The 26,510-nt window shown below is 41.9% G+C and overlaps 1 protein-coding gene across 5 annotated transcripts in view; it reads left to right on the top strand.

Moving 5' to 3' along the window:
• Positions 1-26,510, top strand: part of specc1 (sperm antigen with calponin homology and coiled-coil domains 1) — a 182,792-nt gene that overhangs the window by 34,496 nt on the left and 121,786 nt on the right. For 2 of the 5 annotated variants that reach the window (XM_052457000.1, XM_035780264.2), the window contains exon 2: positions 26,161-26,349. In XM_052457000.1, coding sequence (XP_052312960.1) covers positions 26,185-26,349 — 165 coding nt within the window. In that variant the 5' untranslated portion in view covers positions 26,161-26,184. Of the gene's footprint in view, positions 1-17,178; positions 17,401-26,160; positions 26,350-26,510 lie in introns of those variants that run through there. The other 3 variants (XM_052456999.1, XM_052457001.1, XM_052457007.1) reach the window with 3 other exon arrangements.

Raw genomic sequence — 26,510 nt, 5'->3', positions numbered from 1 at the left:
TTAATGAGTGCTTGTATCCATTGAAATGGGGTCTGTTTGAATAGAGTAAAATTAAGAGCTTTGTACGTGTAAAAGACATGTTATGCTAGCTCCATCCTTGTGGCTCAATGGACTAATTCCATGGATAGAAAACAGAAGATTATAGTTCCAAATCTCACTGATTCCATGTCACAATATAAAATACATTAATGCCTAAATACATTTACATTTGTCCTATCTGTGCTTGGAGTAACAAAAAATGTTAACCCAAAATAAGCTAGCAGTGTTATTAAAAGTCTTCTTGAAACATTCAGTGAAAGTTAAGAAAGCTATTCAAAAACCTCAAAATAACCTATAGTTTCCGGGAAAACTCCCAGGAAAACTTTAAAGGAACCAGAGTAAAACGTTCTAAGAACCTCCCTGCAATCTAAATAAATAATCTAAAACATATATATAAACATTCCCAGAACAGGCAAAATTCCCAGAAGGTTCACTTCTGTTCTCAGAACTAAAAAATAAAAAATAAAACATTCCATTTTGTACCAGTCAGGAGTCAGGAAACGTATGACTTCATTCCCAGAACCAATGGGAAACCAAACATGTACATTCCCACAACTTCCAAGGAACCAAATGTGCTAGCTGGGCATTCATCTGGGCCAAGCCATTCAGTCAGATATATAAGCATTCCTAGAGTCTTTGCACATGGCTGTCTAGCCTAGCTGTTTTGGATGACTATGTCCAGTACTTAAGTAGCCTATTTTTACTTAATTTATATTCAATTTTATGCTTAAAATGAGATTTTGCATCAGCAGTAAAAACATGATCTGAAATGATGGTCCAGAGGTATTCAGGCAACCATTCAAGGTAAACAGGGGTAGCAGGTTTATGGATGTCTATGACGTCCGTGTGTGGGAGTCAGTGGCGGCATGAAATGTTTGTTCACCACAGCTGGGAGGCGGCCCAGCTATTATAGTCTGATGTGGCTGATACTTAAACACCCATAAAGAAATGAGCATCAAATAGCTCTCATGCCATAGCTCTGTGTAGCTAACACATAAGCCTAGGTGACACACCTTTTAAGGGATCAGAGAATATTTGTGGCATCGTAGACAATAGTACTACTGGTATGTCACTGTGCTATTGCAGTAATGGGTATCCTAGCTTCTTTCACTGGTAGGACTATGCCACTGTGGTATTAGGCCTACACATTAACAAATAGCTTCCAGCAGTTCCAGAGCTTTGTTTAAGCTGTGTCCAAGTTCTATGGATGGGTCTCTATGACAAGGATCATGAACTAGATTTTTTTTTTTTTTTTTTTTTGAGAGGATGTTCGGGGGCCCTGGAACATAATTACAAATAATGTGTAGACTGCAAATTGACCGTAAGAAACCCAAAAATATATAATATTTAACTAAAGCGTAATCATTTCAAACGTTGCTTACAGTTGTACACAATCATGTCTCTCTATTATGAGTGTGAATACTTGGGAACAGATTTCCTAAATTAAAATCACTTTGAGCTGATTGGTGTTTTTACAGTCTTTTATGTCCAACAAGGAAAACTTGTTTTTGCTCAAAAAACTTGGGGGCCCAAATAAAACCACCCGCAGGCCAAATTCCTCCCGCAGGCTGCCTGTTGGGGAACCCTGCTCTATGGAATACACCACACACACTTTGGAACAAGGCCGGCAGCTGAGGTTGAGTTTGCTGAGATGTGGCTTTGACCTGCTGTGATTATTGCGAGAGAGCTTTGACACTGGCAGTACAGGAAGTTTGGCCCTTGGGGAGTCCAGCTCTGACTCTGAGAAAAATATGAAATCTACATGAAAGACTAGCTCAGCTTCTGGATAGTGGTGAAGTGTGTGTGTGTGTGTGTGTGTGTGTGGGCCTCTAGACTGATGTTTTACTTGTCCAAAAGTCACTGGGACATTTCTGGGATGACAGATCCAAAATTCATACAATCACTGCACATTTTAAAAAAGCAACAAAAAAAGCATTTTTTTTTTTAAATTTTACCTTTATTTAACCAGGCAAGTCAGTTAAGAACACATTCTTATTTTCAATGATGGCCTGGGAACAGCTGCCTGTTCAGGGGCAGAATTGTACCTTGTCAGCTCGGGGGTTTGAACTCGCAACCTTCCGGTTACTAGTCCAACGCTCTAACCACTAGGCTACGCTGCCGTACAGTTTGATTTCTGCATATTATAAGCTCAACAGTGGGAATGTTCCAAAATACCATTAGCAGGAAAACATTGTTCTCTTGCTTTATTTTTTTATTTTTTTAAATTCCACACCAGATACAAACATACACATGCGAACAACAATTTACAGATGCACACAAACAATGACTAAATATCATCTCCCCAGATCCGCATACTCACACCCCCATCCCTAGTGCCTGCATTATTGTTTGCGGCATGGCCTTAAATTGTACCAATTTGTTTTTCTCGGTCGCCCAAGTTATTTCAATAATATACCATTTGATTTTTCCATTGTGTTAATGATGGCGGATTGATTGATTTCCACGTTTTTTTTAATACGTCTTTTCAAGATAAATGATGAGAAAAGAATCATCCAGCCCATTGGGTATCTCACTACACCCCCATATGCATGTCTTGAAATATGCAGACAGATGGACTAAAAGTAAGTTTACATTGTAAAACTTCTGACAACCAACTTTCTTGCTCTGCCAATGACTTTTGGACTTTATAACATTCCCAGAAAGCATGGATATTTGAGTCATTATTAGTTTTACACTTAAGACATGACTCTGCTGTTGTGCTGTAGAATTTGTGAACTTTGTCTCTTGTATAATAAATTATATACATTAGTTTATATTGGATTAAGCATACATTTACGTTAACTGTAATTTCTTTAGTTATGCTCCAACAGTCCCTCCATCTTGTGCCAACATCAATTCTTTTTAAGTCTTGGTTCCAATAAAAAACATTGTTTCTGATGAGCAGTTTCATGTGACAGAGATGAAAATTAAGAAAAAGGAGAGATATAAAGATGCATCAACTAGCATGGGTTACATATATGACTAGGATGATGATGCCTTATGCTGCTGGACAATAAAAAATAATTTGGTTTGAAAACCAATAGAATATGAGAAAAATGCTGGTTTCAAATGGCATATTAAGATTTTATCAAATAATTCCCTCAACATTTCTATTTTAGTATTTTGGCTAGGCTAGGCTACTTTGGAACAAGGTAAGGCATGCTTCATAAAATGTCCAGGTTTTAAACAATTAAGTTTATTGTTAAAGCGTTTCAAAATGCTGACCGCCTCTTCTCAGATTCAAGGTGGGTTATGTGCGGTTCTCAATAGGCACTGTCCTTAACTCTCCGGTCTCGTAACCATTATCTGAACAAACCGTGCCTTGTCGATAGAATCAAGCCTTTTAACATTAATACTAATTGTCCGTTGTTATATTTGTCATACATGATTGGCGTTTAGCCTATATTTATGCAATTAAGTCTCATTAACTTTTGCCAAAAATGTCTGGCTCTTCCCTCATGTCAGCATTGGTTTGGTATGCATATCATCTCTACTTTGACATGTAGGCTTTTTTATTTAAGTGGCCTAAATAAAATAAAAAATGGATTTGAATATTATTCCAATGTTGGCCTCTCTGATTCAATTCTGATCTGAGTAATTGTTTGATTTTGTGATTATTTGTACTTTTTTTCTTGTCAAATCAATATTCTTCTTGTCCGCCAATTTTATTTTCTTGTCCCAGACAAGAGGACAAGCGTTTATGTCGATGTCGGTGTGTGTGTATGTGTGCGGGCACACGTTTCTGGGTATGTTTGTGTGTGTCTCAGGGTGTGTCTCAGGGTTTGCTTTCTCAGTGAGTGGTGTCAGAACTACATTTTTTATTTACCTTTATTTAACTAGGCAAGTCAGTTAAGAACAAATTCTTATTTTCAATGACGGCCTAGGAACAGTGGGTTAACTGCCTGTTCAGGGGCAGAACGACAGATTTGTACCTTGTCAGCTCGGGGGTTTGAACTTGCAACCTTCCGGTTACTAGTCCAACGCTCTAACCACTAGGCTACGCTGCCGCCCCACATTAGGGTTGCCATCCCAGGATATACAGTATTACTGGTAGTGCACACAAGGGGAGCCTTTTCTTTAAAAAACATTAAAAAGTAACTTACCAGAATACTAACAAAATGCTAACAAGTACTAAGGATTCCCCGTAGAAGATGCTAGGTAAATGCTAATGAGCACATACATTTTTTTACTACTAAGACAGACAACCCAGCTCATGAAGTTATGCAAGTATCTCAAAACGCAGTTTGCAACATTCACAAAATAAATATTAGATAGTAGGGACCTTAATCCAGGAGGGGATTTTCTCTGCTGCAGTTACATTGAAGCTTGATCTTGCAAGCTAATGTGAGCAACTTAGCTAGCATTAGCAAGTTAGAAAAACCCAGCTCGAGAGAATTTATTCGTCACATTAGATTTGGCACATTAGATAGTTAACTTAATAGCTGGCAAACATTAGTAGTGAATTTCATACAAGTGTAACTTGATCACCTCACTTAAGATGTGCTGCAGAAGTAGTTGACCTCAAGAAGCTCCCGTTTTGCTCGTTGTGCTTCTTTGTAAACAAACAATTGTTTTGGGACACTTTGCCTCAAACAACTGTTTTGCGACACTAGTACCCTTAAACTTCATAATAAAAATTACGTGAGAGGCGAAATGATCTGCTTCTATTACCTAGTGCACAAGTTGACTGCAGGTATTTATTTTTTAAATGAATGAATATTCCAATTTAGGTATATACACTACCGTTCAAAAGTTTGGGGCCACTTAGAAATGTCCTTGTTTTTGAAAGGCATTTTTTGACTATTAAACTAACATCACAATGATCAGAAATACAGTGTCGACATTGTTAATGTTGTAAATGACTATTGTAGCTGGAAAGGGCAGATTTCTAATGGAATATCTACATAGGCTTACAGAGGCCCATTATCAGCAACCATCACCTCTGTGTTGCAATGGCACGTTGTGTTAGCTAATCCAAGTATATCATTTTAAAAGACTAATTGATCATTAGAAAACCCTTTTGCAATTATGTTAGCACAACTGAAAACTGTTGTTCTGATTAAAGAAGCAATAAAACTGGCCTTCTTTAGACTAGTTGAGTATCTGGAGCGTCAGCATTTGTGGGTTCGATTACAGGCTCAAAATGGCCAGAAACAAAGAACTTTCTTCTGAGACTCGTCAGTCTATTCTTGTTCTGAGAAATGAAGGCTATTCCATGCGAGCAATTGCCAAGAAATTGAAGATCTCGTACAACGCTGTGTACTATTCCCTTCACAGAACAGCGCAATCTGTCTCTAATCAGAATAGAAAGAGGAGTGGGAGGCCCCGGTGCACAACTGAGCGAGAGGACAAGTACATTAGTGTCTAGTTTGAGAACCAGACGCCTCACAAGTCCTCAACTGGCAGCTTCATTAAATAGTACCCGCAAAACACCAGTCTCAACATCAACAGTGAAAAGGCAACTCCAGGATGCTGGCCTTCTAGTACACAGGGAGAGGGCAGAGACTGTCTCACAGCATGGGGGATGGGATTATTTCTACACACTTCCTGATTCACTTTAGGTTACTTTGAGGATGAGGCCATGGTTTAGCACACACATCAGTTTCCTTAGTCCCAGGTGCTGCACAGATGCTCTGGAGCTGCTGACGTGGACACACAGACACACACACAAATACAATAAAAAGTCTTATGCACATGTGGTGAAAGTAGCTGACACATTTGATTTAACATTCAGTCTGTGTTGCCCTGAAACATGTACAATTGAAATAGAGAGAATTTAATCTCATGTCATTTCCAAGAAATTATAAACTGGTGAAATGCTGTTACATCACATTCACCGCGTCTGTTTTTGTCCAGGACAACAGGTTGGCTAACTAACGCTAAGTCGGGACCTTGGTAAATTTAAAGCGGCAATATGTAACATTTGGGGTGACCTGACCAAATTCACATAGAAATGTGTGTTATAGATCTGTCATTCTCATTGAAAGCAAGTCTAAGAAGTGGGAGATATATTTTATGTGCGCTATTTCTATGCTTTCCTTTTTCAAGTTTTAATTTTGGGTCTTTTACTTTCGGTTTTGTACACCAGCTTCAAACAGCTGAAAATACGATATTTTTGGTTATAAAAATACATTTCACAGCGGTTTAGATTCTTGACACTATATTTGCTTGTTTCGTCACAACCTGAAATAAAGCAAACTATTTACAACCAGGAAATGGCGGAGCTATTTCTACATAGTGCATCTTTAACAGTGAGTGAGTGAGTGAGGACCATGAAAACATGCAAGACTGATGGCTATAGCTATGTTCCACAAATATATTTTTCTGGCTTTATCTCTCTATTTGTGGTATTTTACCTGGCCTCTAATATTTTTTTTTACTTTGATCCATTCATGCAAGTGTTTCACAGGGACAAATGTTTCAGTCTTTCGCTTTGTGTGTTTGCTGAACTGCCCTAGTTGGTACTTGGTAGGGCAATCTTGCCCAAGCACAAATAGTCTCTGCGTCTGTGTACATTTTTCCTCCTTCAATTTTTATATTGTTAGTCAATAATTCAAAATTATTTGAGGTCAGTCAAATGTGGCAAGAAAGGGATAAGGCAACATACATTTCACACATTTTTCCTTGGAGAGAAGAGAATACTCTCAATGAGTTAACAAAGAGAGAATATTCCTCTCCCAAGATGATTCAGGGGTCTACTCTTAACTTTTTTCACTGGTGGCACTGGCACATGATTTGGCCACACCAATTGTATAATAAAAAATAAAAAAAATGCTAATGACCTGCCCTGTGTCCCATAAAGTTCCTGCATTCCATACAGAGCCCATGTGTTTGGATGCACTGCACTGTAACAGCAAAGAAAAGAGACTGTTAAAATGAAGTGCACATTTTGTTATTGCAGATTTCAAAGTGCCATGTGTTCATTTCTGTGAAATCATCTTGAGGGCAGAATTTGATAAACGATACTTGATACCAAAATGATACCACGGCAACAAAAAAAATGGTGGTTCACCCAATTTTTCCAGGTTTTTGCTCTCATAATCACTTTTTTTGTTGTTGTTGAAAAACAACCAAATTGGATGTTCTAAGTCTACAACAATGATTAAACCACAATTTTTGAGAAAAATCAGAAAACATGTTATTTATGTAGTTACTCTTTAATTCAGGTGTGCACTAGCCAGACAGATGTGTTTGGCTAGCAGTGTTTCTGTAGCGCACCTGTGTGTAACGGTTCTCTTGTGGTGAAGGAGAAGCGGACCAAAATGCAGCGTGTAGATTGCGATCCATGTTTAATGAACAAACGTAAAACACGAATCAATACAAACACTACAAAACGTAACGAAAACCGAAACAGCCTAATACTGGTGCACATACACACAGAACAAGGCCATCAAAACACTAAGGACAATCACCCACGAAACACACAAAGAATATGGCTGCCTAAATATGGTTCCCAATCAGAGACAACGATAAACACCTGCCTCTGATTGAGAACCACTTCAGACAGCCATAGACTTAACTAGAACACCCCACTAAGCTACAATCCCAATACATACAGACCACATACAAAAACCCATGTCACACCCTGGCCTGACCAAATAAATGAAGATAAACACAAAATACTTCGACCAGGGCGTGACACTGTGATGGAGTTTTCACAACAAATGGCAACAGGATTGCTGCAAATAATCATGATTCTGCCAGGTAGGCTACTTTGTAGTTACCTTTTAATTGCCTTTCCATCTACCCAGAGTACCCAGAGCATCGCTAATGACTACACTAAGTGGTAGACATGTAGGCCCTACGAGCACACTGCACACAACAGGGCTCGACATTCAGGTAGATTTGTCAGTGGCAAAGATACTGGCCCGAATTAAAGGAACTCGCCGCCTGGGTCAAGATCTGACAGGAAAGTGAATGATGTTTGCATAATTTCAGTAGCAGGTGATCCAGTCCTCGAGTCCCCCCATCAGCACACATTTTTGTTGTAGCCCAGGACAAAAAACACCCGATTGGTCATTGTGTACTGTTGGTGGTACTCGAGGACTGGAGTTGGGAATCACTGTTGTATGCAATAAAGCACTGAAATGGTGCGGTTAGCTGTTATTTCCATGTAAGAATTGCATTCTAGTGATTAGTAAGCGGAAGTCAGGCGAAGTGGTGTGAGCTTAATCCGACTCTAAATCTGAATGTGTGTTTCTGTGTGGAGTGACAATCAGGATGTGGGGCCTGTAAAGCACTCTGCTCTCTAGCACTCTGCTCTCAGTCATTAGCCAGACTTTAATACAACCGTTTGTGTTGTATAGTACAGTGCGGTACAGGGGTGTGGTCCCTGTTTTGCCACTCACTGAAAACTGAGAGAGTAAAATAGAGAGAGAGATGAGGTAGATGGCCAGTCTGGCAGCCTCTCCTCTCCTCTTTTATTCTCTCCTCCCCTCTGCTATTTCTCTCTGAGGAATGAGATATATTGAGACACAGCTAGGGCTTTTGCGGTGACCGTATTACCACTACATCGGCAGTCATGACCTCAGTAAAATTCCACATTATACAACGGTCACGGTAATCTCCTTTTATGTACTCTGGAAATGTGTTGGTACTGTAGTACCCAACTTATAAATGACCGTCAAGTGCTAATGACCTGGTACTCAGGGCTCTATTGATCCTCTAACATCAATGCAAATACAATCAAAAATCAAACACTTATCATCAAAACAGTATGTGCTTTTAAAACTCACCTCTTTGTGATTGATCAATTTGACGAAAGAAGTTCAACAACAGGTTGAAACTGAGTGTAAAACATGGTTGGTGTTTCAGAGCCTAACACAACGAAATGGACAGCGCTTTCTAAGGACAAGAGGAATACCTATGTGAGAATGCTGTTCATCGACTACAGCTCAGCATTTAACACCATAGTACCCTCCAAACTCGTCATTAAGCTCGAGACCCTGGGTCTCGACCCCGCCCCGTGCAACTGGGTACTGGACTTACTGACGGGCCGCCCCCAGGTGGTGAGGGTAGGCAACAACATCTCCACCCCGCTGATCCTCAACACTGGGGCCCCACAAGGGTGCGTTCTGAGCCCTCTCCTGTACTCCCTGTTCACCCACGACTGCGTGTCAATGCACGCCTCCAACTCAAACATCAAGTTTGCGGACGACACTACAGTGGTAGGCTTGATTACCAACAACGACGAGACGGCCTACAGGGAGTAGGTGAGGGCCCTCGGAGTGTGGTGTCAGGAAAATAACCTCAACGTCAACAAAACTAAGGAGATGATTGTGGACTTCAGGAAACAGTAGAGGGAGCACCCCCCTATCCACATCGATGGGACAGTAGTGGAGAGGGAAGTATGTTTTAATTTCCTCATCGTACACATCACGGACAAACTGAATTGGTCCACCCACACAGACAGCGTTGTGAAGAAGAACCTCAGGAGGCTGAAGAAATTTGGCTTGTCACCAAAAGCACTCACAAACTTCTACAGATGCACGATCGAGAGCATCCTGCCTTGTACTGCAACTGCTCCGCCCACAACCGTAAGGCTCTCCAGAGGGTAGTGAGGTCTGCACAACGCATCACCGGGGGCAAACTACCTGCCCCTCCAGGACACCTACACCACCCGATGTCACAGGAAGGCCATAAAGATCATCAAGGACAACTACCAGCTGAGCCACTGCCTGTTCACCCCGCTATCATCCATGAGGCGAGGTCAGTACAGGTGCATCAAAGCAGGGACCGAGAGATTGAAAAACAGCTTCTATCTCAAGGCCATCAGACTGTTAAACAGCCACCACTAACATTGAGTGGCTGCTGCCAACACACTGACTCAACTCCAGCCACTTTAATAATGGGAATTGATAGAAATTGATGTAAAATATATCACTAGCCACTTTAAACAATGCTACTTAATATAATGTTTACATACCCTACATTACTCATCTCATATGTATATGTATATACTGTACTCTATATCATCTACTGCATCTTTATGTAATACATGTATCACTAGCCACTTTAAACTATGCCACTTTGTTTACATACCCTACATTACTCATCTCATATGTATATACTGTACCATCTACTGTACCATCTACTGCATCTTGCCTATGCTGTTCTGTACCATCACTCATTCATATATCTTTATGTACATATTCTTTATCCCTTTACACTTGTATGTATAAGGTAGTAGTTTTGGAATTGTTAGGTTAGATTACTCGTTGGTTATTACTGCATTGCCGGAACTAGAAGCACAAGCCTTTCGCTACACTCGCATTAACATCTGCTAACCATGTGTATGTGACATACATTTGATTTGCCTCTGGGAGCAACGTCAGCACAAGAACTGTTTGTCGGGAGCTTCATGAAATGGGTTTCCATGGCCGAGCAACCGCACACAAGCCTTAAGATCACCATGCGCAATGCCAAGCGTCGGTTGGAGTGGTGTAAAGCTTGCCGCCATTGGACTCTGGAGCAGTGGAAACACGTTCTCTGGAGTAATGAATCCCGAGTGGCGCATCGGTCTACGGCACTGCATCTCAGTGCAAGAGGCGTCACTACAGTCCCTGGCTGTATCACATCTGGCTGTGATTGGAGTCCCATAGGGCGGCACACAATTGGCCCAGCGTTGTCCGGGTTTGGCCTGGCTAGGCCGTCATTGTAAGTAAGAATTTATTGTTAATTGACATGCCTAGTTAAAAAAAGGTTAAATGTTTAAAAAAAACCAGACAAATCTGGGTTTGGCAGATGCCAGGAGAACGCTACCTGCATAAATGCATAATGCCAACTGTAAAGTTTGGTGGAGGAGGAATAATGGTTTGGTTCATGGTTCAGGCTCTTGTGCTTCCAACAGTTTGGAGATGACCCTTTACCTTTTCAGCATGACAATGCCCACATGCACAAAGTGAGAACCATACAGAAATGGTTTGTCGAGCTTTGTGTGGAAGAAATTGATTTTTACCTGCACAGAGTCCTGACCTCAACCCTATCGAACACCTTTGGGATGAATTGGAACGCCAACTGCGAGCCAGGCCTAATCGACAAACATCCGTGCCCGACCTCACTAATGATGTCCATCCAGGCCTCCCGGGTGGCGCAGTGGTTAAGGGTGCTGTACTGCAGCGGGTTCGCGCCCAGGCTCTGTCGTAACCGGCCGCGACCGGGAGGTCCGTGGGGCGACGCACAATTGGCCTAGCGTCGTCCGGGTTAGGGAGGGCTTGGTCGGTAGGGATGTCCTTGTCTCATCGCGCACCAGCGACTTCTGTGGCGGGCCAGGCGCAGTGCGCGCTAACCAAGGTTGCCAGGTGCACGGTGTACCCTCCGACACATTGGTGCGGCTGGCTTCCGGGTTGGATGCGCGCTGTGTTAAGAAGCAGTACGGCTGGTTGGGTTGTGTATCGGAGGATGCATGACTTTCAACCTTCGTCTCTCCCGAGCCCGTACGGGAGTTGTAGCGATGAGACAAGATAGTAGCTACTACAACAATTGGATACCACGAAATTGGGGAGAAAAAGGGGTCAAATTCAACACAAAAAAGAATAAAAAATGATGTCCATCCTTGGGTTAGCCTGATGTCCAACGGTGGGGGTGCACTGCTGGTAGAGACTGGAGGATGAAGAGGACTGTAGGTGAGCGGTTTTAACAGAGACACGGAAGGACAAGGAGATTTTATACTGATGAGGTAACTGGAGGTGGTACGTGACAGGGTTGATGCAATGGGTTATCTTGAAGGCACCAATGAAGCGCGGACAGGACCTTTTGCAGGGAAGGCGGAGCCGGATGTCTCTGGTAGAGAGCCACACACTCTGTCCGGGGTGAAAGAGTGGCGTAGGTCGGTGGCATCTGTTGGCAAAGCATTTATGGGTATTAGAGGCTTCCTGCAGATGCCGGTGAGCGGTCTCCCATACCCGCTCACTACGCCGAAACCTTGGTAACCAAGGACACACTGAAATGGACGCAGTCGTGTGGAGAGGCAGAACATTGTTGGTGGAGGTACTTCCCTATTTCTTGGTTCAGGCGTTCCGTCTGCCCATTGTTCTGGGGGTTGTACCCGGAGGAGAGGCTGAAGGCAACCCCCAGTCGGTCACAGAAGGCTCGCCACACCCATGAGACAAACTGGGGCTTGCGGTCAGAGATGATGTCCTCCGGAATCCCATACAGATGGAACACCTGCTGGAACATACACTCCACCAATTCCATGGCATTAGGTAGATGAAGAACAGGATGACACATTTTTTAATAAACGATCTACTATGACAAGGATGGTGGTGTTACCAGAGGATTCAGGAAGGTCTGTGATGAAGTCAACAGCAATGTGGGGCCAGGGTCTGTGAGGGATTGGCAAAGGTTGAAGCTTCCCGGAAGGGAGATGACGAGGGCTTGTGGTTTGAGAGCAGACTGGACAGGAGAGTATGTAATCTCTTACGTCAGAAGTCAGTGAGGACCACCAGAACTTCTGGGCTAGAAGTTTGGTGGTTCGTGTAATGCCCGGATGTCCTGACCCCAAGGACTTGTGACACCATTGCATCAGTTGGGGTCTAACAGCTGCTGGTACGTAACTCTTCCCAGCTGGTGTCTCAGGAGGAGCTGGGTCAGAGGTTAGGGCTTCTTGTATGGCAGAGTGAACCTCCCACTGTACCGGTCCCATAATGCAAGAGGAAGGAAGAATGGGTGTAGGGTCTGAGTTACTGGTCGGAAGGTCAAACTAGCTGGAGTGAGCATCAACTTTTTTGTTTTTCTTTCCGGCGATGTAAGGAACATGAAAATGGAAGTTCTGTGCTGTTGGCAGTCCATATGGCGGTGGCCCAATCCAGGGCTTTGCCTGTGATTGGAGACACAACAAAATCCACTCTGCTCTTTGTCGGTGGCGAAGTTAGTGGGGTTGTGCTCAATGTATTTGCTGCATTGCATCAGAAATCCCTGACATTTCCCAGGCGAACCGTCATATTTTCCAGGCATGGGTATGAATGAAGGAGGGCTATGGGTTACGATACCTGGCATTGGAGGAGTAGGGATAGGCTGGCGGAGAAGATGGCAAATTTCGTTCATAAGCTCCTCTTGCTGGTTTAGGCGCCGCTGTAGCTCCGCTGAATCCATTCCGTTTTTAGGTAGGGTATTTTGTAATGAATAATCAGGGAGAAAAAGGTGTTGATTCACACACAGAGCGCGGCAGATGTTGATTAAGCCTTCAATAGTTTAAACAGAAAGACAGTGCTACGTTCCAGAACACAAAGAAACAGGGCTACGTTCAAGAACACAAAGAAAAAGAACAAGGTTGACTAAGAAAAGAAAAGCAGAACCTTACACATTGAATTCACTAATGAAAGTGACTATTTTTAGTCTTTGCTGTAATAAAGGCTTTACAAAAATGTTACATACTCTGGTATGATTATGATTTATTTTGTTTTGTTTAAATTGTTCCAAATGGTCAGAAAAATTATATTATATTCTAACAGCACCTGTTTGGCAGACATAATATGCACGCAGAGTTAGCTCCTTACCTTGTTGTTCTTGATCTCCAGTATTTTCCACAACTAGTACCACATTTATTCCACACATCTGACTTTCCCTTTACATCCTGAGCAACCAGTAAACATTCCCCCGTAACAATGCATCCATTTTGCTCTCATGTGTTACGGTGTTTGTTATAACCAATTTATTGATGTGATTTAGGATATGCTATAGGTCAGACTCTATTGGTCACATGCATGAGATGCATAGAATATTTTTCCTAAATAGATTAGGGATTTCGGTAACATAACATTTCAGTAAAAAATTGCTGTAATTATGTTGCAGCTTCAGCAACATGGACACCGCGATACACACTGTTGATGTTATGTGGTGGTCGCTGCAGCAGGGAGGAGATAGAGACAGCAGGTGCTAGTCACCCAGTCACTCGCTGTCTTTTTTTAAAACACAGCACAGACCCGGCACAATCAAATCAATTGCGGTCAGAATCCCTTTAGTCATTTGTGTGTCTTAATTATTTCCTCAAACAGTTTGCTTAAAGCATCAGACAAGCTCAGTGCATATAGTTGATTAAAATACATAGGATGTGTCTATAAATGGAAAAATGTATGTTTTAGAATTTCAACCAATCGATTGGTCGAAAGACCAGACGACTCTTGGTCGACCAAGATTTTCTTTAGTCAGGGACAGTCCTAACATGAAGGCAGAGTAAAGTGATGTCAGGTGTCAGGTTAGATAATAATAAGAGTCAAATAAAGAACAGAGTAGGAGCATATGATGAGTGTAAAAGTGTGTGAGTATATGCGTGTGTGCGTGTGTGTTTGTCTGGTGTCGGTATGCGTATGTGTTTGTGTGGTGTCGGTATGCGTGTGTGTGTGCGTATGTAGTGTCTGTGTAGTTTGTATATAGTGTGTATATACACAGTGAGCTCCAAAAGTATTGGGACAGTGACACATGTTTTGTTATTTTGGCTCTGTACTCCTGCACTTTAGATTTGAATTGATACAATGAGTACGTTTACATGCACACTAATAATTCGATATTAAACTAATTATGGCAGTAGGCAGATTATGCAATAAACAGAGTAAGGTGTTTACATGACTATCTTAATATAGCGTTAAAACACCGGCTTTTCTGAGCAATATTTCAAATTATTAGGACATGTAAATGCATTAATTGGCGTTCTAGCAGTGTATTTGATCTACGCATGTGCTAGCACCAGTTTAGCGAGCCTCCCTCTTTAGCTCAAGTGACGTGAGTTCGGAACAACTGAATGTATGCGTCTTAGAAGCAGTTTTCACATGCAAACTTTCAACTTTATGTCCAAACTCAGAATTGAAATATGCTTCCCAAAAATAACATGTTCGCTGTGGTAGAACATTTATTTTGATTGGTGATTTTCTGTATTTATCAGAGTTCTATCAGGTAGCCTGATTTCAGATGTGTCCATGTAAACAGGATTATTAGGGGAATCGTAATTTAATTATTATAATAATCCACAATAATCACATTTTGTGTGCATGTAACCCTAGTCAATGACTATGAGGATAAAGTTCAGACTGTCAGCTTTAATTTGATGGTATTTTCATCCATAACCGTTTAGAAATTAGAGCCGTTTTTGTACATAGTCCCCCCATTTTCAGGGGGCCAAAAGTATCTAGACAAGTTTCTATACAGCTCCTTAGTCTTATTGACGTTGAGAGAGAGGTTGTTATCCTGGCACCGTACTGCTAAGTCTCTGACCTCCTCCTTGTAGGCTGTCTCATCGCCATTGGTTATCAGGCCTACCACCGTTGTGTCGTCAGCAAACTTGATGATGGTGTTGGAGTCGTGCATGGCCACGCAGTCGTGGGTGAACAGGGAGAGCATCTTTTCCTATGGTCATTGTTCTTGTCAGACTCGTGGCCTCACTAATGACTACTGTGAATCAGTAGTAAATCCATAGTGGTTGCCCGATGACACGGATTACCAATGTGACTTGTCTACTTGGTAAAAATCTCAATATTGTATGACAGTGGTTCCCAACTCCAGTCCTCGAGGACCCCCAACAGCACACATTTTTGTTGTAGCCCAGGACAAAAAAACACCTGATTCTACTTATTGAGGGCCTGATGATTAGTTGCCAAGTTGAATCAGGTGTGTTTCACAACACAACCGGCGGCAGCACAACATGGTAGCAGCACAAACATGGTACAAACATTGTTAGGGACAGACAACAGCACGAAGGGAAAAAGGTACAGACAACATCATACGAAGCAGACACAAGTGTCAGTATGACTGTCCATTATTGAGCCTTTCAATGTAGAGATGGAGACAAAACTGTACAGTTTGAGTGTTTGTTGCAGCTCATTCCAGTCGCTAGCTGCAGCAAACTGAAAAGTGGAGACCTTTTACAGAATGTGACTGGCAAACGGGTGTTGTATGTTTAGCTTTTAAAATAAAATCTGGGGAGGAGCTGAGTATAAGACTGTATCAGCTGCATATAAATGGATGAGAGAGCTTCCTACTACCGGCTTAATCCGGCTCTAAAATCTGAATGTGTGTTTCTGTGTGTGGTGTCAAACAGGATGTGGGGCCTCTAACCTGCTCTGCTCTCTCAAAAAATTATCAGTCATTAGCCAGCCTTTAAAACAACCTTTTGTGTGGTATTGTATAGTGCAGTACAGGGGTGTGGTCAGGGTTTCCTATTTTACCACTCACAAAAAACTTGAGCTTCACAACCCAGTGCAGCAATATTCTCCAGCTTATTATTACCCACATTTTCTATGGCCTTGGCATGTCATAGGTTGACCGTTTCAAATTTGAACATTTGGAAAATGTGTAAAATGCGGGCCTCACCACAAATGTTCAACCCTCGGCCCTCCCTCTTCTCTACTGAAGCTAAAGCTATTTTCCTATGAGACAAAGATGAGCTTTGTCAGTGTTATCCTAGTGTTTGGACTTCACTTCAACACAGCCAGGACATTTGGAAGTGAGAAATGTTGTCCACCAAAAGGCATCTGCCGCTTTTGATTTAAAAAATAGTGGTATAGACAAGGACATGAATAAAAGAAGAACACATCTTACTGAAGTGGCTCAACACAGACTCAGTTCTCTAAAGTGATATAACCATACAATGGGGTGGTTGTGTCCTCTACAATCTCTCCTACACATGATCTAAGCCTAAAGTAGCTGGAATTAAATGACAAGCTACAGTGTCCTGAGGGGAGGGAACCAAAGCACAGGATACAAAAAGAAAGCAATGAGACATGCCGTAATCAATTTCAAAAATAATTTGTGACAAAATGCTGAATATTAAAGTTAGCAAATATCTTACATGATCATGTGAAATAAAATAACATCTGTCTCCTGTCTCCTCTCCTCTCCCACCGTCTGTACCTCAGCCTGGAAAAATAGTCAAAGTAGGGAGGGAGACTTCCTCGTGGCTAGACCGTGTGTGTGTGTGTGTGTGTGTGTGTGTGTGTGTGTGTGTGTGTGTGTGTGTGTGTGTGTGTGTGTGTGTGTGTGTGTGTGTGTGTGTGTGTGTGTGTGTGTGTGTGTGTGTGTGTGTGTGTGTGTGTGTGTGTGTGTGTGTGTGTGTGTGTGTGTGGAGGGAGGGAGCCACACATAGCCAGCGCAGGGGCAGGCTGCTTCCGTGTCTTGATCCGTGTATGTGAAGGCAGCTGAGCTGCTCTTGGCCCTGCTGCTCTTTCTCAGTGCCTTTCTGAACCAGAGGTCTGGCTGTCGCATTGCCCTCTAGTCGCAGTGCTTTGTGTGTAGTCTGTCCAGCTCAACTCTGTCTGTAGTCAGTGCCTCTATAGTGGGAGGTACTGTTTACAGGGCAGGGTCAGCTTCTGGGAAGGAGTCATCAAAACACTTTGTGCGTGAGGCTGCTCAAGACCAGTGCGTTTGGTTTCTGTGAGTACACTTCTTCTCTCCCTCTGCCTAGCCCTAGCCTAAGTGTTACTGTTTTGAGCAATGTTTTAGAGATCTTACAGGGGCATGGGAAACTCAGAGCATTGGAGGCTTTGAACAGGAAACGTTGAAGTCATTTGAGGCTTGAGAAAACTTGTAGGAAACCGTTGAACTTGAAAATGTATGTTTTTTATGACCATATCCGTAAATCTGTTATAGAACAAATATCCACAGATCTTTTAACATTCCAACAGTAAAAAAATGTATCTGAAGTCACTGCTATAATACTAATGTTGTTTGTCATAGTTCTCCAGCAGTACCTCTCCTTTGGACTCTAGGTTATTTAAAATACTATATTATTTAAAGACTAAGGCAGCGGCTACTCTTCCTGGGGTCCAAAGAGAAAACGGAACACAACAAATAAATTACATAACATACATAATACAATTCAAATGCATAATACAAAATATATAAAAATGTCTCTTCACAGTCCTTGTGATGCTGTAAGGTGTTCTTTTATCTGTTTTTTTTATCTGGTTTTATTGCTAGCTTGAGCTACCTGGGGTAGCAGCGAGTTCCATGTAGTCATGGATCTATTTAATACTGTGTGTTTCCCAGTCCCTGTTGGACCTGGGGACTGTGAAGAGACCTCTGGTTGCATGTCTTGTGTTGTACGGATGAGTGTCTGCACTGTATGCCAACTGTTTGAACAGACAGTTCAGTACCTTTAACATATCATGCATACCACTAACATTCGCCCTCCGTGTACATCTACACTACCGCTCAAAAGTCACTTAGAAATGTCCTTGTTGTTGAAAGAAAAGCACATTTTTTGTCCATTAAAATAACATCATATTGATCAGAAATACAGTGTAGACATTTGTAATGTTGTAAATGACTATTGTAGCTGGAAACACATGATTTTTTAAATGGAACATCTACATAGGCGTACAGAGGCCCATTTTCAGCAACCATCACTCCTGTGTTCCAATGGCACGTTGCGTTAGCTAATCCAAGTTGATCATTTTAAAAGGCTAATTGATCATTAGAAAACCCTTTTGCAATTATGTTAGCACAGCTGAAAACGGTTGTTCTGATTAAAGAAGCAATAAAACTGGCCTTCTTTAGACTAGTTGAGTATCTGGAGCATCAGCATTTGTGGGTTCGATTACAGACTCAAAATGGCCAGAAACAAAGCACTTTCTCCTGAAACTCATCAGTCTATTATTGTTCTGAGAAATTAAGGCTATTTGTGTCAGTGCTGAGCATGTTGAGTGCCGCATAGCGGAGCACATATCAGAGGATGTGATGAAGCAGTGCAATATTCAACCCAACATCCTTTCTCCAACCAACTGCCAAATTGAGACCAGCAAGGACTCAGGAGCCCCCTGCTCATGTTCTTACTGTGGCGGTGGATGATGCTAAGGGAATGAATCAGGTTCCTTCACACCAATGTTAGCTACAGTATGTTCAGCTAGCGTTAGGCTAATTGTGCACATCTGCTTCCTCAGACAAAGACAGAGACCCTGAGCCTGGACTGGGTAGAGAGACAGTACTGGAAGCCCGCCCACATAACCTGTTTTACTGTACCTTCCCTTTGAGATCAGCACACAGTTTATGGAGGGAGGTTTCCCACTGTTTGACATTATAGACTCTAAAACGTTTGAAGTTAAGCTTTTTGTAGACTTATTTCATAGGGTAACTTGCTTTTGAATGTGAGATCAGAAGTGTTGGTTTGATCGTTGTAACTCACTGAATGTGTGTTGTTAAAAGGATAGCCTATCTATGTTATCCATACAGTTTGTTGTCTCCCCTTCAGGAGAAGGCACCTAGGTTCAGCCGTGGGACAATTTTTGGCGGAGCTGTTGGTTGGGGGGATAATAACTTGGACACTGCAATTTGAGCACAACTAAGCCCAAAAAGAGATTGTAATTCTAAAATAACGATAATTCTATACCTTGATTACATAGAGACATGATCGCATGTCTCTTTGGTGAACAGATTTCCTAAATTAAACACATTTTCTGTTGAATTCCTGGTGGGTTGTTCCACCCCAAAAGCACAAGAAAGGGGATTTCGACACCCACCATCTCAGATTGTTCTGAAATCGTTTATGATGTTAGAAACAGATAAGATTAGCATTCCTGCATATTGTTTTGTTTAAGTACAATTTGATCTCTGAGAAATTAATCAAATTTCTTGCACCCAAATCGGTCATTTTAATGTACAGGATTCATATAATATTCAATAAATATAGAACCTAAGATCTAAATTGGACCAAACTTTTTTCGAACAATGACTTAGACATAAGGAATCCAAAGAAATGGTCAAAAGCCACCCACGGACCTCCCCCACACACCACACCAATCCCACCCCAACAACAAGTATATAGAGTATATAGTATCAGTTGTCTGTGTTTGACAAGTAGTATGGATCTGCGGATTGGAGTATTGTTTCTTTATTCTATGTAATGTATTCCCAGTGAATTTGGTGATGTTTTTCCCCTGTTCAGTGAAATTAGTAATTGAAGTTGTTAGGTTTATGTCCCGTCCTACATCCTGATATTACCAAATGCTGAGCACTAGATGGTGCTGTTCCAGCTATTGGGTGAACTATCCTTTTATCATAAAAAAATGTATCACAGAATAGCAGGAATAGAACCAGTTAGTGGTCAGAACCTGGTAATATCAGGATGTAGGATAGGAGATAAACCTAACAACTTCAATGAATATTTGTTTATGAACCAGGGGAAAAAACAGCACCAAATTCCCTGAGAATACATTAGCCTACATTATGATGAAGAAACAATACTCCGAACCGCAGTTCCATACCACTTGTCAGATATAGAGAACTGATACGGTTTACTTGCCTGTTGCTCATCCCTGAATTAGAGGATGTCTCAGAAGTGTTTCACTCACCTCTTAATCCCAAACTGATAAGAAATGTTTGTTGGCACAAGCATTCCTTATCTAAACTCAGCAGCCTTTTGGAGTGTTGTTAGCCCAACAGATGTAGGATCTTAATTTGATCACACACAAACTTGTAGTTTATTCAAGGTTAAAAAGCCTTCTAAAGTTTGTAATTTCCACTTTAAAATGTCAGACTTGATTTTCCCAAACAAAAAATGTATCAACTCCTACAAAAAAATGTCTGGTAATTATAATCCACATAATATTTCACATTTCCTGTTGCTACAGGATTATTTTCATGCTATATCAAACTGGCTCAAATTATGATCCTACGTATGTCTAAGTATTGCAACAGAAAACCCCATAAGATCTCTGTATTTGTAATGTCTTTACATCGCCTAGCTGTCATAGCCAATGTAATTAGGGAAGAACAACCCAATAGTTAGGGCAGTGGCTTTGGTAACTATAAATCATATTGTACTTTTTAATTTGTGGGTATGCTGCTGACCAAATGCCATATTTAGCCTAGCTTTCCCATAAACCCATTTAGCTACATTACTCATATTTCCTGAGAAATATTGTATGTTTTTTGAAAATGTTTCAAGCAAAATGAGGAAAACCACTGTCATCAGGAAGAGTATTACGTTTTGTAAAATGCCTCTTGCTCTCTCTCGCTATCGCTCTTTATCTCTCCCTCTCGATCTCTTTCTATAACATTGGGTTTGTTGTAATTAGGTCATTTTGATGTCGTACACACTCCCAGTGTAGTAGGCCTAATTGTCCTTCTGTCTCTGCTGAGGAACAATAAAGGTTGTCTTTACATAACTGTGTCCCAGCAGTAGGAAATCTAAAACTAAACGCTACTATGAAGGTGAAAACAAATTAGGCCCATGTGTCTGTCAGGGTACTACAGAGACAAGGTCAGTGTTTTCATAGGGAGTTTTACACATAGTGAAGTACTTTTAAAACATCTTAGCTGATAAGTCTTTCTCTGTGAAGATAGGCTAACTCGTTGTGACTATTTAATAGACATTACCTCAGTGTTTGCTTCCTCAATTTCTGCCATTTCTCAATTTCACCTTTTCACATTTAAAAGCAGCTCTTAGCTTTTCCTCAATTTGGTCTCACTTCCTCATCTTGGAGTTCCGAACATGTCCTAGAAACATTGAACATGTTTTACTAACCTGGATATGATTTATACATGTGACAATGGTTAGGCCTATCTAGCTGAGGTACATTACCAGACTTGTCTGTGAAAAGGCCAGTGAGGATGGATGATATTGGGCCCTACAGCAACATCATATGACGGGCCACACACACACACACACACACACACACACACACACACACACACACACACACACACACACACACACACACACACACACGCACACATACACACACAGTGCACAGATAATCAGATAAGGCTGTAAGGACCTGCAGGCTTTCTCTAATTACAGTTCGATGTTATAAAAAGGTAGCAGTGGGAACTTTTCTAAGGAGACAACCACCTTCTATCAATCAACAGACCTGGGTTCAAAGGAGTCAAATAGTATTTGAGGTCTATGAAAAACTTTAGGTGCACATGATTTAACTTTCCCTGCGTAATAGAACTAAGGGAAAAGTACCAAAAGTGCAAACCCCCGCCCACCTGGAACTCTAGACAAGCTCAAACTATTTGAAAGATTTAAAATACCATTTGAACTCAGATCTGGGTAGATGGCTTTACTGTGAAGCCAGCTTGTTTAATTCCTGCTCAGGCTGCCTGTCATTATACACCCCTGGAGGTTGTGAGAAAGACTGGGCTAAAATAGGATGTGGGCTGCTTGTACAATGTCACGTTAAATGTCCTAAATGCCTTGCAGCGTTAGAGGTAGACTAATTGTTCATGTTTGAAGAACACATCCATCCAGCAATTTATTTATATTATCCAGCTATTTAGTTCATTGTAGGGTTTAAGTACCTCGGAGAACCACTCGATTTGATTCTAAATGGGACTTCTTGCAATGTAAATGTTAACTTGAGGTCTATACTGTGTGCTGCAGTAAGTAGGGTAAACGCTGAGGAAAATGCTGCAGGAATTATAATAATTTAGATCAGAGAGTGGGGGAAGGGGATGTCTGCACTCAGCCGACCCCTTTTATTGATGGAGGACACCAAAGTGTTGGGTATCTCCGTTCACAGGCACTCTAACATTGTGTGAGTGTGTTATGCGTGCGTGTTAGTCAGTAATGATTGGGATACCCTTCCCTGAGACCTCACCTCCCCACCTTGGTTCAAATCAATGAGTCAGTTCCACAGCGAACAGTGGTACAGGTCATTACAGTAAAGAGTGGGGCGCCCCCTATTGGATGGGCACGGGTGGGGGGTGCTCCCTACCCAGCCGTGGACCCCTTGCTACCCCTTAATGGCATTACAAACCATTTTTAAAATGTGCTCCTGGTAACCCGTTCCAATCACTATGTGCATGGCTGTGCATTTGCAGTATGTTTCAATGTGCATTTACCATCACGAATTTATCATGCTCAAAAATACTGCAGAAATGCAAAATTGACTGGCCTGATGAACTCGGTCGGGATGGTCGGGCAGTGATAGTGGTTCCTCTCCATCGCTCGTTGGTGTTGATTTCAGAATGTCATTTTGGTACCTCACTGTTTAAACATATTGACATTCTGACACCAAACTGATGCAAACTGACACCACACCCACTTTTTCGAACTCGTTTAGAAGCAAACTCGCATATTTCAGAGCAGGCCCAAAATTCACAGTGCCTTCTCTTCAAACCATAATAAAACCATAAAACACGTAGTTACGTTCTAGCTGCAGGTCCTGTTCTGCAGCTAGAATTATATGCAGGCCTAGCTGAGGCAACCCCAAATCCCAAGTTTCGGCTCGATAGGTCATTCGGTGCCCGAGCTTAATTGGTGCTGAAAATCCACTTTTTTCCATGCCTTGCTACGGAGTCCTTGAATGAGCTATCGGACAGAAACGTTGGGGTCCATCTCTATGGGCCGAGCCGGTTTCAATGGACCTAGTCTTGCGACTCTGGGACTTCTCTAGATGTCGTCATTTTCGTAATGGTCAAAATGAATTGAAGTCATTGCAAATGTACAAGGCTGTTTCTCCGTCAAGGAACCTTCTAGAGCCACATAACTCACCACGCAATATCCACCTGCGCTGTAGAACATGTTTCTAAAGTTTCAGACCTCTAGGTCTGACGGTTCTTTAATAGTTTGAACAAAGGTAACTATTGTAGGCTCTGTCTGTCTCTACGCACCACACTCTGTCCCTCCGTCCAAGCTGTGTGTGTGTGTGAGTTTTTCTTGGAAATTTTATGGGAGACATGAATGATTTACAGTTCATGAGGGCACATATGAAGTTTTGGAATGATCTGACCCTTTGAAACAGCCCCTATGACACCAATTATGGCACTTCCGGTTGGCACAGGAAGCTAAAAGTAAACACATATCCTCGTTGGGGTATGCTTTTCCAGAATCCTGAGTTTTAAGTCTTTACGTTAAGAACTGACTGATTTACACAGGGTTGAATGCACTATTTCTATCAAACATCAGGTTGGGTATGGAAAAACACTTTTAGGGTGATTTTACCCACTTCCGGTTGCTTCAGGAAGCTTAGAATCGACACAGGACACACGACACCTCATATTGGCCAGATGGATTATCATCGAACACAGGTTCATAAGGCATTATTAACCCACATAGGCTCTAGGTTGAATTTAGGGGAGCAGGCAATGTATTCCAATAAGGAGAGATGTCATTGTAATCTGTGAGATCAAAAAAACCTGATTTACTGTTAAGGGTTAATGCCACACGATCAAGGTTGGACAGATCGGGAGGACCTCAGGAACGTACCTGAGGTCGAATTGTGCTTCTCACCCTAACGGTTCTCTCACTGTCACCCAAAAGCAAATGAAATTTAGGGCCAGGCTTAATTTTGGGCCTATTTTTTTTCACGGTCGCTGCACCCAGAGCGAGCTACGGTCAAGCGGGGTGTCTCGTTGAACTCGACACGGCCTTGAGAATATGGTAATGCCATTGCAGGCTCTGTGTGTCTTTAAGCACCACACTTTGTCACTCCATCCTTGGTGTGTGTGTGTGTGTGTGTGTGTGTGTGTGTGTGTGTGTGTGTGTGTGTGTGTGTGTGTGTGTGTGTGTGTGTGTGTGTGTGTGTGTGTGTGTGTGTGTGTGTGTGTGTGTGTGTGAGAGAGCTTTTCTTTGACATCTGTTGGGAAAAATGACTGATTTACAGTTCATGAGGGTTGCTTAATCACACATATGAAGTTTTGAAAAGATCAGACCTTTTTAACCCTTCGAAACAGCACCTATGACACCGTTTTAAGGCACGTCCGGTTTACACAGGAAGCTGAAAGTGAACACATATCCTCCTTGGGGTAGGCACTTATAGAATATGGAGTTTTAAGTCTTTATGTTAAGAACTGACTTATTTGCAGAGGGTTGAATGAGTGTGTGTTATTTCAGAAAATCACAGAAATCTCGCATAGCTTGGAAACACAATTCAAAAAGATTTGTCTGAACACGCTGCAACTGGATTTGTAACTTTTTACATTGTACGATTTCTCTTAAATTACGATAGATAAATGGCTGGTTCTTTTTTATTGACACCATAGGTTCATTTACTTTGACGTGAAGCGGAAAAATTATTGCTCTATTTTAATTTTTGACCTTTAATCCCAGAAAAATGGCCATAACTCAAAAACCGTTGAGGCCTAGACGCCATCTTGTTCGGGGCCAACTGCCCATTATGCCAAACCTATGCTCACCAAGTTTCGTCTTCAAAATCTTTTCCGTTTAGGAGATAAGGCCACGTTGTGATTGGTGATGTTTTGTGCATTTGCAATAGGATTCCATTCGCCCTCTTGTGGGATTTACCGGGAGAGCGGATTATTATTATTATTTTTTAATAATTAGAAAACGGAAACCGAATGTCCGAGAGAGGTCGTTTGATTACTTCCTGGAAGATCCGGCCCTGCTGCACGGCCCGACGCCGTCCGCAAATTTTAGAAACTTTGTCAGACATCTAGTAAGGGAACGTACATTTGCAATGTGGACTTTCTCACTAATTATATAATTATATGGTGAATGTCAAAATGTTCTCTTAAGGTATGTCAGGGATGGTATTGTATTATTTACTTTTTTTGTGCTTCAAAATGAGATGTTATATGATTGAATTCCAATTTGCGTATTCCCCTAGTTAAGTGAATCCAAACCACCAACCACCAACTAGGGTGCTGTGATCTGGGTGTGTTGTGTTACATTTGATTTCCCAGTCCCAGTGGTGTCGAAGGATATCTGATTGGAGGATATCTGACAGGAGGCTGTGTTTTCTCAGTTCTGTAACAGGAAGTGTCCTGACCAGCGGGGGGCTGATAGTCTCACTTCCTCGGCTGCCCTCTCACTCTACTCAGACTACCTACTGTTGACTTGTGTCTTGTATGTCATAGCACAGGCTGATATGCCATCAGTGGCAGCACCATATCCTCTAACCACCCCTTCACTCTGGACTCTCTCTTCTCTCAGATACATAGGCCCTTTCTCTTTACAACTGTACCAAATGTACCCAAGGTCTACTTGATTAGATGTAGGACTCTTTTCCTGTACATATTTTCCTGCACATTATTTTGATGTGGATCTGGAATACTATGTCTACTACTGAGGGCCATGTTTAATAGTTTTTATTGAAATAGGCTAAATAGAGTAAACCCGTACTGAAATGATTTAATTTAAACCAGCAGAGGTCATAATGACTGAAGCATTTTTGTCATACCCATGTATCCATAATAATATGTATACCCTGTTCTCTCTCTCTCTCGTAGGCTGCAGGTATAGCAGACAGAGCCATGCTAAAAGGGGGTTCGGCCAAGGTGGGGCTACCCAAGCCAGGGCTTCAAGAGAGGGCCAAGCAAGTCTCCCTCACCCTCTCTACCACCACTTCCACCACAGCTACAGGCATCAAGACATCCAGGTCCTCCAACACCCTGGCCACAGACCTGCGCCTCAGCAGGGTGAGTTATACCAGACAGGAGAGTAACTTCACACCACTGAACACACCCAACATCTCCTTAATGAATGGTGGGAGGTTGGAAGTGGGACAGGTGGGAGAGAGATGGGGCAAATTACCACCCCTTTACTTTGTCTAAGAGCCACTCTGTTCATTTGGATAATT

The sequence above is a fragment of the Oncorhynchus keta genome, chromosome 11, assembly GCF_023373465.1.
Source record: "Oncorhynchus keta strain PuntledgeMale-10-30-2019 chromosome 11, Oket_V2, whole genome shotgun sequence".
NCBI classification, from domain to species: Eukaryota; Metazoa; Chordata; class Actinopteri; order Salmoniformes; family Salmonidae; genus Oncorhynchus; species Oncorhynchus keta.
The sequence above is the reverse complement of the archived record's forward strand: the minus strand, read 5'-3'. Positions and strand labels throughout refer to the sequence as shown.